At 40.4% G+C, this 16,205-nt stretch overlaps 1 protein-coding gene and 1 long non-coding RNA gene across 3 annotated transcripts in view; one reads left to right on the top strand and one right to left on the bottom strand.

Moving 5' to 3' along the window:
- Window positions 1–6,413, bottom strand: part of LOC109923248 — a 114,134-nt gene extending 107,721 nt beyond the window's left edge. Inside the window, exons 1-2 of the long non-coding RNA XR_007263846.1 lie at window positions 6,301–6,413; window positions 6–189 (exon numbers count right to left, since the gene is read on the bottom strand). This is a non-coding gene — a long non-coding RNA (uncharacterized LOC109923248). The remainder of the gene's footprint in view (window positions 1–5; window positions 190–6,300) is intronic.
- The window catches only part of phf2 (PHD finger protein 2), a 131,258-nt gene continuing 119,670 nt past the window's right edge, over window positions 4,618–16,205 (top strand). Inside the window, exon 1 of one of the 2 annotated variants that reach the window (XM_048606181.1) lies at window positions 4,618–5,047. In XM_048606181.1, the coding sequence (XP_048462138.1) occupies window positions 4,950–5,047 (98 nt within the window). In that variant the 5' untranslated portion in view covers window positions 4,618–4,949. The remainder of the gene's footprint in view (window positions 5,048–16,205) is intronic. The other variant, XM_020523277.2, reaches the window with a different exon arrangement.

The following is a 16,205-nucleotide window of genomic DNA, read 5'->3' as shown; positions in this document are numbered from 1 at the left end:
CGAACCTGAATAGGCATGAGGACAATATGAAGCCATGAATTCTCAAATGGTGCGGGAGTAAAATATGTCCTGCCCCTCGGAACCATCATAAATGCTGCCAGAACCCATGGATTTGCGCTCCCCATCCAGCGTGGACATGTCCTCAGATCACAAATGGACATGACGGATGTAGCCACCTCAATGCCTTTGCTGCTGGAAGAAAGTGAAATTCAGTCGAGGCACAAATGGCGAACTCCCATGCGTTACACGCTGCCTGTAGTCAGAGGAACCTGACCCGACGCTAAAACACACCAGAACGTTCTCCATGAAAGAGGACCAGCTATGTCCATGGACTCAGAGAGAGAGGGTATGTAGTGATTGTGATGCGGTTAGCCAGCTGGACTTCATAGAATGAGTCCTCTGATTGGAGTTGTTAATCTGATGCCTGATTCTGAGGCAGTGCTATTGTCAGGACTGTTCAATGTAAATAAAGGATAACTTGGTGAAGTGATACCAGCCTCTAAGGAGTTATTTCATAATAAACATAAGCCCATTAATACTGCACACGATTCATTTGCTCTAAAGCCATGCCTCAAAAATTGTTTTAAAAAGGAATCGCCATGGCTACAGAAATACTTACAAGTTAATTAATAAATACAGACACAGAATACACGCTGGTTACGAACTTTAAAACTAGGAATACAGACTCACAATAATAACATTAAAAATTATACATTTAAATCTCATGGTTTACATCACAATGTGAATGCATAGAGTATAGCAGCTAAGATTGGATAATTACAGGTGTAGATTGCCTCATAGAAACATGATGTCATGGTGATATCAGAAACCTGTCTCAAAGAAAGGCAAGACTGGGTGTTAAAATATTGCTGGTACAAAATGTGGAGAAAAGTTAGAATAGGAAGGAAAGGTGGAGGGGTGTCACTATTGGTTAAGGAAACCATTGCAAGAACTGGGGAAAGAGGATGTCCCAGAGGGTTCAAGGACAGAATCAATTTCACTGCAGTTCAGGAATAAGAACGATGCTATAACATTATTCGGTGTAGTCTATTTCCTACACCAGTATGTGTCTGGTTCAACAGGAAAGGATACAGTGTTGGACCTGGTTCTTGAAAATGAAGTGGGCCAAGTAGATCAAGTGCCAGTGGAGAAACATTTAGGAAGAAATGATCATTCTGTTGTAATGTTTAGGGTAATGGAGTAAGTGATAATGTTCAATACAGAAGTATGAAAATAACAATTGGCAGAGACCCGACTTCAATGGGCAAAACAAAGGAGTTGGGCTGGATTGACTGGAATGAAAGGTTCAGGAGACACTGTTTCTGAGCAATTGGCTACGTCAAAAAAGGAGATGGTTTGAATACAGTCAAGGTGTATTCCCTCAAATAGGAAAGATAGGACAAACAAATCCTGATGTCACTGGATGACAAATGAGATAGAAATTAAGAAAAAAGACAGAAAAGTATTTTTATGGCAGGTGTCAGGTCGAAAATATAATTGAGGACTAAGCGGAATATAAAAGATTCAGAAGGGAGATGAGAAAGCATGTTAGAGAAGCAAAAATGAATTGCAAGAACAGACTGGCAGCCAACATAAAGGGAATCCCAAAGTCTTCAAAAGATGTAAAATAGTAAGGGAATGGCAAAATGTGGAATAGGACGAATCGAGGATGGAGAAGGGGATTTACACGCGGAGAGTGGGAGCAAACTAAATTAATAATTTGCATCTGCCTTAAAGAAGGAAGTGATTATTACCAGGTCATGGTGACAAAGGTTGGTCACTAGAGCCAAAATTAATGGAAGAAATGTTGTATTGGCTGTTGGTACTTAAAGTTGACAATGTACTGGGGCTGGCAGATGCATCCAGGATTTTTTTAAAGAAGTGAGGGTGGAAGTTGCAGGGACAATGGCCAAAATCTTTCAGTTTTCCCTGGGCTCAGGAGAGGAGTCAGAAGACTGTAGAATTGCAATAATCACACCCTTGTTCAAAAATGATTGTAAGGATAAGCCTAGCAACCTGAAGATTAGTCAGTTTAACATCAGTGGTAGGGAAGCTTCTGGAATCAATTATTTGGGGTACAATTTGTAGTCACATTGAAAAAGGTAGGTTGACTAGCAAGAGCCAAAATGCATTTCTAAAGGGGAAATCACATTTAACTAACTTGCTGGAGTTTTTCAAGATACAGGAATTAATCAGTATAAAGCTATTGATGTGGAATAAATGGACATGCAAATGCCATACAGAAGACGTGGAAAAAGTTATAGTTCATGGAATAAAAGTGACTAGCAACACGGATACAAAATTGGCTGAGTAACAGAAAACATAGATTAGTGGTCAATGGATATTTTTTGTGCTGGAGGAAGATTTTTAATGGAGTTCCCCAGGGGTTGCTATTGGGATTCATGCTTTTCTTGATGTATATTAATGGTCTGGATCTTCGTACATAGTGGATAATTTCAAAGGATATGGATGATTGTAAACTGTGTGAAAGAGAGTGGAGAACTTCAGAAGGATGTGGACATGTTGGTGGAGTGGGCGGTTAGGTAGCAGATGAAGTTTAATGCAGCAAAGTGTGAAGTGAGGTACCTTGGATATTCTAAAGGGATTGCAGAAAGAGAGGGACCTGGATATATACATGCACAGATTATTGATGATAGCAGGGCAGGTGGAGAGAGTAGTTAATAGACCAAGTAGTAAAGGAGATGATGTTGAACTTATGAAAGGCACTTTTCAGGTCTTAGCTGCAGTATTGTTTACAGTTACGGGTGCGTCACTATAGGAAGGAAACAAATACATTGGAGAAAATGCCAAATATATTTACAAAGATGGTTCTTGGAATGAGAAAGCTCAGTAATAGGAATAGAGGGGAAACTGTTCTCTTTGTAGAGGAAAAGGGTAAGAGGCAAGCTGATAGAAATTTTCAAAATCATGAAGGGGATAAAGTAGACGGGGAAAAACTGCTCTTGCTTGTAAAAGATTCAAGAACAAGAAGGCACAGATTTAAAATGATTTGCAAAAGAAGCAAGTGAGATGTGAGAGAATTTTTTTTTCACATAATGAATGGTATGGGCCTAGAAAATGCTGCCTGAAAGTGTAGTAGAGGTGGATTCAAATGAGATATTCAAGCGGGCATTAATGATTGGTTCTGTTTAAATAATGTGCAACAGTAAAGGGAAAAGACACAAGAGTGCCACTAAGTCATGATGTTCGTTTGGAGAGTTGGTGCAGACACAATGGCTGACGATTTCTTTCCATGCCGTAAACACTTTATGATCCTGTGATTTTGCTTTTACTGAAAGGTTAAGAGTTTATCCTGTAAATTCTCCTTGGAACATTGCTTTGTCTCTCTGTTTCAGTTGCTGACTGCCCAGCTATGTACTTTAGGAAATTTCTGATTTTATTTCATAATTCTAGAATTTTCAGCATTACTATATGCTTAATTCAATTGAAGATTCCTGATCATCTAACATATCAAAACTGCATTTCAAGTGGCTTATAAATGTGGACAGAACTCTAAAGCTAAGTTAATGCTTTAGGGTAGATTGCCAGCACAACTTTAGCAATGTGTGGAACAGTTTTCATTTCACATTTTTGTTTCACTGTGACTCTAGAGTGAAGCAGTGTATGATTCTCTGCAGATAATTTTCACTCAGTTCTGCAGAGGCACTATGTTGACTGAAAACTGAATATAATGTTAAACCTGATTTGAAACAAAAAAAGGTCCAGTCTTCAATGTGAAATTGAACATCAAATGTTTTAATGTTCATTTTAATATTTAAAGAGAAAGTATTCTCAATATTTTATCTCTATTGGGAAAATGCTGTCTGTGCAAGAATCAAACTACACACAGACCTCACTACTGAGAAGAATGGTTATTGTACACTTGCAGCTAGGCAGATGCTGCACTACTATCTCATTGAAATTGAATACTGTTGGTTAGTATAAATGCACATTTTAAAGTTATATCAACCAATTGATTTACGATGATTATCTATTATTTATCCATTTAAAGCTGCGCTGAATGCAGTAAAGCTGGCATAACGGATAGAAATTTTAACAAATTTACACGTGATGTAAAAATATCAGTTATACCTCGAGATCCTGTATCATAATTCAAGAATTGATTAGTTGTTTGTATCCATAATTACTATAATTACATATTACATTTTTTTCTGGATAGCATAAATAAACATCACTTTTTTTTCCAAACATGGTTTGTTCCAGAATGTGAGTAGAGAATTCATGTTCTAAAATTACTTTGCCCATTCAACAAATAACGTGGCGTGGTAATATGTTATTTCCCTAGCAACCTTTCAATACTCTTTTGATCGTAACTAACTTCCAATTTTTAATTTGACTCTGCGTTTACGATACTTTTTACTGTATAATATGCAATAAGTAACAGCTTTAGAGAGAGGGGAAGGGTATAGTGCGGATACAGTTACAGATCCATGGACAACTTTTAAGGCGCAAATAAAAAATGAAGGTGTGTTTTGCTGTGCCTATTTCTGAAGTTTGATGGGAAGCAGGCTGTTGTTACATTGTGGCAGGGGAGCTCAGTGTCGATGCGCTGGTTACAATAGTATTGAAGCTCTGAGAGCCAGTGAGTTGCCTGACGTAATTTAGCAATGAAAGGATACAGTCTGCTCCGTACAGTATACAACTGTCAGGCAGCGGCAGAGAGGGAGAGCGAGCGCATTGTGCCCGGAGCCGCAGCTTAGAGACGATGTGAGCAACTTCAGAAGGAAGGTTATGTCTGAGTGTGTCGGGGAGAGGGAGGACGGAGGAGAGAGAAACAAGAGAGGAAAACCCCACAGACCGTAAACAGGGCACCCAGCCATCGCAGAAACACAGAGTTGAGGGAGGGGGAAGAAGAGGAAACATTTGCAAGAATTGTTGTGTGCGGCAAGAAGGCGCTTCGCTCTCATTCTGGGGAGCCAGCTAAAAACATGGCGACTGTACCAGTCTACTGCATCTGTCGGTTACCTTACGACGTAACTCGATTTATGATTGAATGCGATGCGTGCAAAGACTGGTTTCACGGCAGGTAAAAGACAGCTTTGTCCTCTCTCTCACCCCCGGCTCCCTTCCCTGCCCGGCCTTTGTCCGGTTTTTTTGTTGTTGTTGTTGTGTGATCTGGTTGCCGCTTTCGGTGTGTGTGTATGTGTGGCGGTCGGGCGGGCGGTCTGTGAAGTGTTGGCGGGAGCTGTGCAGTCCATTGACTGTGGCGACAGTTTTACAAGAAGCGAGGCCTGAGGAAGAAGGCGGCGCTGCAGACGGCTCTCTCCGGGTGACAGAAGCTATTTATCATTGTGTAAATATTCGCCTTTCTGAGAGAGCAACCCCCCCGCCACAAGATGTTTGATGATGGTGGGGGGGGGTTGTTTTTGTTGTTGTTGTTGTTGTGGGGGGGGGGGGCCGTGAAGGATGGCGTTTGTGAAGACAATTTGTATTAAATGTTGTTTAAGGTGTTCCCCATGTTTTGTTTCTGATCAGTGATCCTTAAAATCTCCCGAAATAAAAGAGCTGAAGATATATATAATATACGCAAATTTTTTTTTTGCACCGTCTAAATATGTTTACAAATCGCAAGGCGCTTCTCTCCTGCTGTCGACCGAACTGGTGGGATATTTCGGAGCAGCTCCTGGTGATTTAATAATCTACGACTTCTGCCCCCGGGACGATTCCCGCTTTTGTTTAAATTGATAAAATAAGCGGGACCTGATCGGGCAGACGTAAATATTGACATTTAACTTGCGTTTTATTTATAGTATTTCCACGTGTGGTTTCTGAAAAAAAATGTCAGAAGGCCTTTGCTGACGTTTCTTAATCCCTTGATTTTCAGTCCGTTTTTAAAAAGAAACGGGTTTCACTGTTAACTGTCGATTAATTTTGAAGTTAAATAGCACCTAAAAGTTTTTTTTCCCTCATGTATGCAACATGCCAGGAATCCATTTCGTCTATATTTACTGTACAATGAAGAAAAAAGACAAAATGTGTTTGGTCTGGCGGTTTGTACAGTTAGTGTTTTGAAATTGTTCTTCTTAAATACCTTTAGGAACATAGATCACCAGCACACAAACTTTTTCAAAGTTTTTGGCGCTTACCATATTATGTGAAATAGAACGTACCATTTGAATGTTTTTGGTGACTTAAAAATACAATTTCGGTTTCAATAGCTCCCCCTTCCCATTAGAAACTTATGAGTAACTAACTTTTCGAGAAAAATCGATTGCTTAATTATAAATTTAAGATTTTTTTCTGAGTAAATAAATAGAGCAGAGATATGTGTCAACTCACCATGAAGTTGGAGTTTTCTCCTTCACTTTCTCCCGGATGAGTCCAGTCTCAGTGGGACGGTCAAGTGATAAGTAGTTGACTGACTGAAGGGACTATCGTGAAGATTACTCACCTGTGGCTGAATCATGCGACACTTAGCAACTGCTTTTAACGATTTCAGAAAAGCCCTAGAAGCCCACCAAGCTGGAGATTGATCAGAGGGCATTTAAAAAAAATAAAAATGAGAGTTTTTTTTCGTATTCTATCACCATTAGCTCAAACTATGTTAAAAATTAATTAAAGGTATCATCAGCTGTATTAAGTACTTTTTTATTTTGAAATCTTTTGACATTTTAGTCAAATCTTGATCATTTAATATTTAGAAACAAGTATGTGGTCACTGTCAGACTCTCATCAATTAAATATCATTTTGTGAATGTACAGTATTTATAATTAACTGATTTGAGCAGGTTAGAAAGTAACTGGCAAACAGCTATCTTTCTTTGTCATAGTTTTGACAGCTGAAGCTAACTACACTCTCTTGGGTCGTTAACTGGCAAATCTCTTAAACATGCAACTACTTTTAAGCAGTATATAGACTTGAGTGAATTATGACTTTTAAAAAAACCCACAAGTAATGTGCCAAAATTGAATTGTTTGAGTGCAAAGACAAGTATAGGAAAGATTTAAAGCTTTTGAATAAAATTTATTTATCAGTTTACTAAGAAAATGACAATTGCCAACCGATACAAGGAGAATATAGGTCTGCATATTTTTAAAAACATTTTTGACAATTTAAAATTGAGTCATTAATTGGTGGTAAATTGACACATTTTCAAATAAACGCACTTACACCTGTAGTAATCAATCTGCACCTAATTCTCTCTCAAATATATCAGAGTATTTTTAAATCAACGTCTTTTGAAAGTTACATTTTAAAAGGCTATCTGATTGCACTGATTCATTGCAGGTTTTGAGTTTAGTGTAATGTAAATGATCTGTGCCTGTTTCACAGATTTTGCGTATAGCACAAACTCTGTCCTGAAGTGTTTATGATTTTAGCACAAATTATATCAATGAACAGTTCTTACAAAGCCAGACTTGTCACATTTTTTTCATCTAGCATTATTATATTAAAATGTTTTTCAATATACCAGTGAAGTTAGAAAGTGGTGGACTTAACGACAAATGCATTCACAGCATAGTGTCCAACATTCCTATGTTGTGTCAATTTGAAGCAATTTAAAAGCAAGCTCAGTGGTTGCAACCATCCTAATATGTGGGACAGCCATTTTGCTTTTACAAAATACAGCTGAAACAAATAGCAATTGGGTTAGTCTTTTAATAACATATTAGTATATTAGCTATAAATGGGCAAATTACTGTGGGTGATAATGCATTGTATCAACAAATGAAGAGGACATTTAGTAGAGCACGTGCCACTTCCATGCTACATTACTCAATGTTAATGCAGTTACAATGCAGCTCTTTCTTGAGGCTTTGCCCTACTTGGTTGATGTTGTGTAACTACTAAAAGTGAAAAAAAAACAGATGTTTTTATTAAGATCTTCCATCTCACTGAGGAGGCCTGAGGCCAATCTACATCTAACAGCCTACTCTGAAATCTCTGCCCACATTTTGGCACCTGAAACAAATTCTACCACAACAACTGAGATAATCCATGGTATTCTAAAAAATATCAGCAACATTCAAAATAAAACAAACCACAACATTCTTAGATAAAAAAACCCCAATTCATCCCATCTTCGAATATTAAGGGACCTTTTAAGAACTTCCAGGATGTAGATTTGCCAAAATCTAATCAGGTACTGATTGGGCTGGATACAAAATCATATTTTGTTGAAATCGGTCCATTAGTTTTTGAAACATTTTGTTTACAGACAAACAGAATAATATCAGGGGCAAAAAAATTTTCTCCCACCTCCATTAGTGGAAGTAATAATGTTGTAGAGCCATATAAGTTTATATGCTAGACTATGCAGTTTCATCATGCCTTCATCAGCTCTTTGCATAAATATCCCTACTAAATCTACTGCCCTTTTCCTTTCTCATAAGCCTGTATTAACATCTGCTTCAGATATTTATCAACTTTGGTCATAAAAGATGCAATGATATGTGTCCCAACTATTCCCTGTACAAAGCATTTCATGCTTCAACAAATTCTGTGTAAGTAAATCTCTCCTGACTCTTTGCTTTAAATTAGTAGCCCCCTCAACATTGACTTCAGAAGAAATATTCTTTCTCTGTTTATCCAAATCAAATGCTTCATAGTTTGAAAATGTCCACTAAATTTCCTCTTAGTTTCTCTGTTCCATGCGAAATGACTGTAGAATTTCCTTTCAACCACCTTCCTATCCATGGTATTTTATTTGTGAGACTGCTGTAGAGTCCTTAAGGATTAGTGTTTTTCGAATATAGGTGCCAAAAGTACATACCAAAGTCTAACTGTGACCTAACTACTGCTTGTAGGAGTTTATTACTAGCTCTTTGCTCTTGTACTCTGTGCTCATGTTTATAAGCTTAAAAAGTATTGGTGTTTCTATGAGGGTTTAGAGCTGGATGAACACAGCAGGCCAGGCAGCATCAGAGGAGCAAGAAAGCTGACGTTTCGGGTCTGGACCCTTCTTCAGAAGTTTTTTTTTGTTTTTTTTGTGTTACCTTGAATTTTTAAAGAAATTTGTGTTTAAACCTCAGCCTGTTCACCCATACCTTTTGATGTCTTTCTGTTGAGGATATACATCTTCACATTGACAATTTGCTGGAGAGGATAGAGTTCAAACAGATTTGACTACTTGAAACTGGTCATCCATGGGGCGCTGTGAGTCAACAGGAGCAGTAACTATTCAACTAGTCTGTACTCATGACTGGCATATTCCCCACTATACCATTACCATCACCATCAAGCTAGGCAATCAACCCTGGTACAATGAAAAGTACAGAAGGCAGGCCAGCAGCAGTAACAGGCATTCTCAAAGATGACATATCAACCCAATGAAGCTACAACTAGGATTACTTGTGTGTCAAACATGTGATAGACAGAGTGAAGTGATCCCACAATCAGTGGATAAGTCTAGGCTCTGCAGTCCTGCCACATTTGATCATGAATCTGATCATAAACACCTAACAGGAGTAAGAAGCTCCACTAATACCCTTATCTTCAGTGATGGAGGAGCCCAGCACATTAACGCAACAGATAAGGCTGAAGCATTTGCTGTTCCACCAGAAGTGACAAATCTTTGGTCTATTTCAGATTCCTCCTGAGCTCTGCAGCATCACAGGTTCTAGTGTTCAGCCAATTTGGTTTAATTCATGTGATATCAAGAAATGGCTGAGGGCACTGGAAACCGCAAAGCTTCTGGTCCCTGATAACATTCTCGGAACAGTACTGAACACTTGTGTTCCAGAACTGGTTGCATCTCTTGCCAAGTTGTTCCAGTAGGGTTACAACACCAGCACCTACCTGACAATGTGGAAAGTTGTTCAGGTATGTCCTCCACTCACGTACCAGAACAAAGCCAACCTGGCCAATTACCACCCCATCAGGCTACTCTCAATCATCAGTAAAGTGATGGAGAGTGTGGACAACATGCTATCAAGTGGCACTTAACTCAGTGATAACCTGCCCACTGATGCTCAGTTTTTATTTGCCAGGGCCACTCACCACCTGACCTCATTACAACCTTGTTCAATGCATGGACAAATGAGCTGAACATTTCATGTAGCAAGGCAGCATCAAGACTGCATTTGATGACTGTGGCCCAGGAGCACTAGCAAAGTTGGTGTCAGGGGTATTAGAGGAAACTCTGCAGTTGGAGTCATACCTGGATTAAAGGAAGATGGTTGTTGGATGCCAGTCATCTCAGCTCCAGGATATCTCTGGAGTAGTTTTTCAGGTTAGTGCCCTAGGGCCAAGCAGCTTCCAACCTGCAACCTTTACCAGCTGGTAGGTTACTTTAACAATCGGGATGAAGGAACTGACGGTATTGTTGCACAATGCAGATGGCACAAAGATAGGTGGAGGGACAGGTAATGTTGAGGAGGTGGGGAGGCTGCAGAAAGACTTGGACAGAGTGAGCAAAGAAATGACAGATGGAATACAATGTGAGAAAGTGTGAGATTATGCTCTTTGATGGTACTAGTAGAGACATAGAGTATTTTCTAAATGGGAAAGGCTTCGGAAATCTGAAGCACAAAGGGATTTAGGAGTCCTAGTTCAGGATTCTCTTAAGGTTAACATGTAGGTTCAGGCAGTTAGGAAGCACATGCAATGTTAGCATTCTTTTCAAGAGGGCTAGAATGCAAGAGCAGATCCTTTGGAACTGATAGAGAAGGAACTTCTTCAGCCAGAGGATGGTGCATCTGCGGAACAGATTGCTGCAGAAGGCTGTGGAGACCAAGTCATTGAGTGTATTTGAGGCAGAGATAGATAAGTTCTTGATTAGTGAAGGGGATCAAAGATTATGGGGAAAAGGCAGGAGAATGGGGTTGAGAAAGATATCAGCCATGGTGCATCAGACCCAATGGGCTGAATGACCTAATTCTGCTCCTATATCTGTGGTCTTATGGATAAAGGCAGTCAGTCCATGAGAACATCACCATCTGGAAATTCCCCTTCAATCTGTACATGCATCCTGATTTGGAACCATATCACTGTCATATTGATGAGTCAAAATTCTGGAACTCCCTTCCTGACAACACTGTGAGTGTGCCAGTACCACATAGGCATGGTTCAAGAAGGTGATTCACTATCCCTTTCTCAGGCCAATGAGCAATAAGTATTGGCTTAGTCAGCAATAGTCCCATTCTGTGAACGAGTTTAAAAAATATGCTATTCCTTGTTTCCCAAAATGTAATACCTCCCCCTTCTTCAAATTTCAAATGATACCTGACCTGTTCTGCTAACTTACTTATTGTCATTCTACTATCCCTTATAGTTTCCCTCATGGTGTAACAAACTCTATGTTTTTGCATCATCAAATTATGATATAGTCTCCACACCCAGGTCCGTGTTATTGATATAGTGAGAGCAGATGTGTATTTCAGCATCCTGAGTATATGGCTTTCAACTTTTTATCATCTAGAGTAATATCAGTTCACATTAAATTTTTGTTTTGTGTCTGGTTAGTAATTTTAATTTTATTACATGTTCTAGAATTTTTCTAGCAACCTCCTTCCTGACATTCCATATGTTATGTGCATACTGTTATTTTTGCATTATTGATAATAAATTCTTTATAAAGAACTTATTTAATTTACCTGCAAATGAAATGTTTGTCAGCCTTAAATTCTCTTCTCCATTGACATTGGACTATTATGCTTAGTTTTGTGGTTTTTTATTGGTAATAAAAATGTGATTTTGAATGCATATAATCTAAAGATAGGATGCAAGTTAGTTTTACATCTGTCATTGGGGAAATGTCAATGTATAAAAGATGTAGTAGCAGATCATTTAATGCATTATAGAGTCAAGCAGAGTCTGTATATCTTCATGAAGGAAAAATCATGCTTGACAAATTTATTAGAATTTCTTGAGGAGGTAACAAGCAGGCTGGATTAGGTGAACCAGTAGATGTCATATATTTGGATTTCCAAAATGTGTTTGAGGTTCTGTACTTAAAGCTACTTAATAAGATAAGAGCTCATGGTGTATGAAATAGAAGACAGAGAGCTACGGTAAAGGAGGCATTTTCAGGATGGCGTCCTGTAACCAGTGGAGTGTCACAGATTTGAGCTGTAGGACCACAGTTATTTATAATATATATGAATGACCTGGATAAGGGAAGTGAAAGTACTGTAGCCAGGTTTATGGGTGAAACAAAAATACGTGGGAAGGCAGATGGTGGGGATGATACACAGAGTCTATAGAGGGATGCAGATAATTTAGTTGAGTGGACAAAAGCTTGGCTGATGGAATATAATGTGGGAAATTATGTGGTTATGCAATTTTTCAGGAAAAATAGAGGAACTAAGCATTATTTGATTTTTATTTATTTCTTATTTTTGCAGAGATATGAGGGTCCTCATGCACAAATCACAAAAACTTAGCATTCAAGTTCAGTGGGAAATGGGGAATGCAAATAAAATGCTTTCCTTTATTTGAAAGGAGTATTAAAATACGGAAAGAAAGCAAAATACTTTGGATGCTCAGCAGGTCTGCCTATACCTTTGTGAGAATTAATGTTTTGAGTCTGATTTGAATCTTCTTCCCTAAAACTAGGCAAGACTTGCTGAAACTTTACAGGGCACTTGTCAGACCACACCTGGAATACTGTGAATAGTTTCCTTATCAAAGGAAAAATATTTTGGCATTGGAGGCAGCCCAGAGAAGGTTGACTAGGTTGATCCCTGGCATGGAGGGACTTTCTTATGAGGAGTAGTTGAGTATGGTTGGGTCTGTACTCATTAGAGTTTATAAGGAGCAAACATATTGAAACATATTAGATTCTTTAGGGTGGCATCTTATAGGATGCTAAGTGAGAAGTCTGGCAATATATTTCTTAACATTGTGAGCAAGTTGTTGCATTCTCAAACTGAGTTTCGGGTGTCGATATGTAATTCTCTGTAGGGAGCAGCGAGATGCCAATTAGTGGGGAGTATTGCTTGTTATTGGCCCCGGTATCTGCAAATCTGAGCTCATTAATATGCCGCTTGCTGTCCTACCACCTGCCAGAAGGAAGCTAGATGTTAACAATTCCTGACATGAAAGTCAGAGCAGGTACCTCGGGACCTCAGCTCACTGCCTGCTTTTCCGAATCGCCACCTTGGAGACCCGACAACAACATCTCATGTCATTCTCTAGGGCATGGACAGAACTCCTACCCCTTCTGCACATGTTGGCATCTGACACCTGCCAGCCTCCAGGACCCTCGTGGTACCTATCCAATCCACTTACAGGACACTTCTGCACTTTAAAGCTGCCATTTAGGCCACATCAGCGACTAGCATTGAACTGGAGCTGTGAGGACTCTTTCCTCCAGTGACAGGCACTCGGTTCACTTGTTGGTCCACTTGTTGGTCCAGGCTGCATCTGAGGGTTGTTTGCTTTCGCTCTTACCAGTCCCTCACCTTTAACCCACCAGGATCATCAAATCAGTCCTGCTTTGTCTTCACTTGCTTTGCCTAATGTGCTTTGATACCCCCAACCAGACCTACCAGTATCACAGTTTTGTTGTTTATGGCAGAAACGAAACAGGAAGCTTGTCATGATTGTCAGCAGTCCTCACTAATGACAAAGAGAGACACCCTTCAGTAAGGGGGTCCATTTTGTATGTTGTCAGGTGTATGTTGCCTCTTTGAGAGAGCAAGTCAGGTAACTCAGCACGGGAGCTATAGGAGGCAGTCTAGGATTGACTGTGGAGCTGAGAGGGCTCACATTAACGTATTCCCTGTTCTAATTTACTCTCTGTCTACCTCATGCTCCATTTCTGGTTCCAGTGAACCACAAACACAACAACTAGTGATGAAGATTGGTTTTGGACTGTAAACTGTGTGCGAGCGCCTTTTTTTCGGGAGGAAGGATGTCACTTGCGCTTTGAAAATGTCGTGGAATTCTAGAGGCATGTCAAAAGAGGTGGTTGTCAGGGGACTCGTGCTGTGGTTGACGAAAATGATATGACCCGGGGAGCGGGCAGAGAATGGCTGTCATGAGGGAATTAGGACTGCAGCCAATGGCTGAAGAGGGGATTACTCAACTGGGAGCTTACCACAGCCATCACAGAGAGTGGTCACGAGACGACTCAGGCTGCAACCTATGCCATGGAAAGAGGTGCACTGACACAGTCAGTGAAAGAGCGGCCAACGAGGGGACTTGGGCTGCGAATGGCTACTAGACTTGAGTGGCGGGAAAACAAAATGGCAGACCAGTTTGAAGTGATGGGACCATTTGAAAACAAGACAGACTGTTGGACTTGGTGCACTGAGCATTTTGATGTGTATTTAAAGGTGAATGAGTTGGCTGAAGGCATAATGGTGCCGGTTTTCTTGAGTACCTTTGGGAGCAAGATCGTCACAATTCTGAGGAGTCTGGTACAACCAGAGAAACCCGCAGAGAAGACATACCAAGAAATATGCAAACTGTTGGGAAGTTAATATGCACCAAAACTACAGGGTGGCACAGTGGTTAGTACTGCTGCCTCACAGCACCAGGAACCCTGGTTCAATTCCAGCCTTGGGTGACTGTCTGTCTGGAGTTTACACGTTGTCCCTGTGTCTGCTTGGGTTTCCTCCCATAGTGCAAAGATGTACAGGTTATGTTGATTGGCCATGCTAAGTTGCTCATAGAGTCCGTGGATGTGCAAGTTAGGTGGATTAGCCATTGTAAATGTGGGGTTACAGGGATAGAGTGGGAGGCTGGGTCTGGGTGGGATGCTCCTCAAAGGGTCGGTGCAGACTCAGTGTGCTGAATGGCCTCTTTCTACACTTGTAAGGATTCTATGATCTGTGATCACAGAATGTTTCTGTTTTTATAAAAATTGATATAGCATGAAGGAGAATCCATCTCCCAATTTGTGGCCGCCTTAATGAAGTTAGTGGAATGTTGTGAATTCGGAGGTTTCCTCCAAGGTTTCTTGTGGGACTGTTTGGTTTGTGGCCTCTGACACAAAGACATCCAAAGGAAACTGCTAACAAAGAGAGATCTGGATTTCAAGGCAGCTTTCGAAATTGCAACCTCGATTGAGTTGGCTGACAGCAAAGCAACACAATTGAGTGATGATGCCCTGAGACATAAAGTAGTGGAAACTCGGAGAGTGTGGTACCAATGGCACAGTGTGGTAAGAGTGACCACAAGGAGTCAATGTGTTGGACTGAAGAAGCCCAGTGCCGCAGATGTGAGTGAGTGTGCCGTATTGCCTGTAATTGCCCGGTGCAACCCAAATGGGAAGGACTGTCTGAGGGAGATAATTCTGTTGACATGTCATAAGGTACATGCCGCCAGCTAGGGAGTAGACCAGGAGTCGGCTGGGTCTGTGGGAGAAGCAGAAAGCCCAGAGTTTCATTAAATATCCTTGTTGATAGGGGGTGAAACTGATTGTTTATGAGTTCTTCCCAAATTAGAGAGTAAAACAGGAAAGATGGAAGTGGATATGGGTGCAATGGTGCCTCTGAACCTGAATCAATATATCAGGAAAAGTTAAAGGCACTGCCACTGAAGACTGTCAAGATTACACTACGGAACAAGTGGTGCCACTGAAGAGTAACAGCAAGTACTGGTAACAATACTAGCCAGCTAAGGGACCAGTTTGCTTGAACTGCCTCTGTATATAGTGAAAGGTGACTACTCTGCATTATTTGGATGCTTCAGGTTACAGGAATTAAAATTAAATTGAGATATCATTAATAGGCTGGTGGACTCAAAAACAAGCTTGCAAGATATTTTGGACATGAGTAAGGATGTCTTCCAGGGAGCCCTGAGGGAAAACAAAAGGATTAGAAATTAAAACAGAAGTTGCTGGAAAAGCTCAGCAGGTCCGGCAGCATCTGTGGAGAGAAATCAGAGATTTCTGTTTTTGTTTCTGATTTACAGCATCCGCAGTTCTTTCAGTTTTTATATGATTAGCAATTAAAGTTTGGTTGAAGCGGGAGGCTTCTCCGAGGATTCTGAGAGTGCGTCGACTACTGTGCGCCATCGGCCTAATATGGAGGCAGAACTGATCAGTTGGTGAACCTGTGAGCGTTGGAACCAGTAACAACCAGTGAATGGACCAATCGTCCTAGTCTTAAAAACAGTTGACGTGATGATTTGTGGTGATAGTAAGGTCACAGTCAACCCAGCCCCACGAACGATCAATAACCACTTCTACTCATTTGAATCAGAGGTAGTAGGAACTGCAGATGCTGGAGAATCCGAGACAACAAGGTGCAGGGCTGGATGAACACAGCAGGCCAAGCAGCATCATAGGAGCAGA

This window comes from Rhincodon typus, chromosome 16, assembly GCF_021869965.1.
Source record: "Rhincodon typus isolate 14 chromosome 16, sRhiTyp1.1, whole genome shotgun sequence".
Classification (NCBI taxonomy): Eukaryota; Metazoa; Chordata; class Chondrichthyes; order Orectolobiformes; family Rhincodontidae; genus Rhincodon; species Rhincodon typus.
Note: the sequence above shows the minus strand (reverse complement) of the source record. Positions and strands in the feature narration are given on the sequence as shown.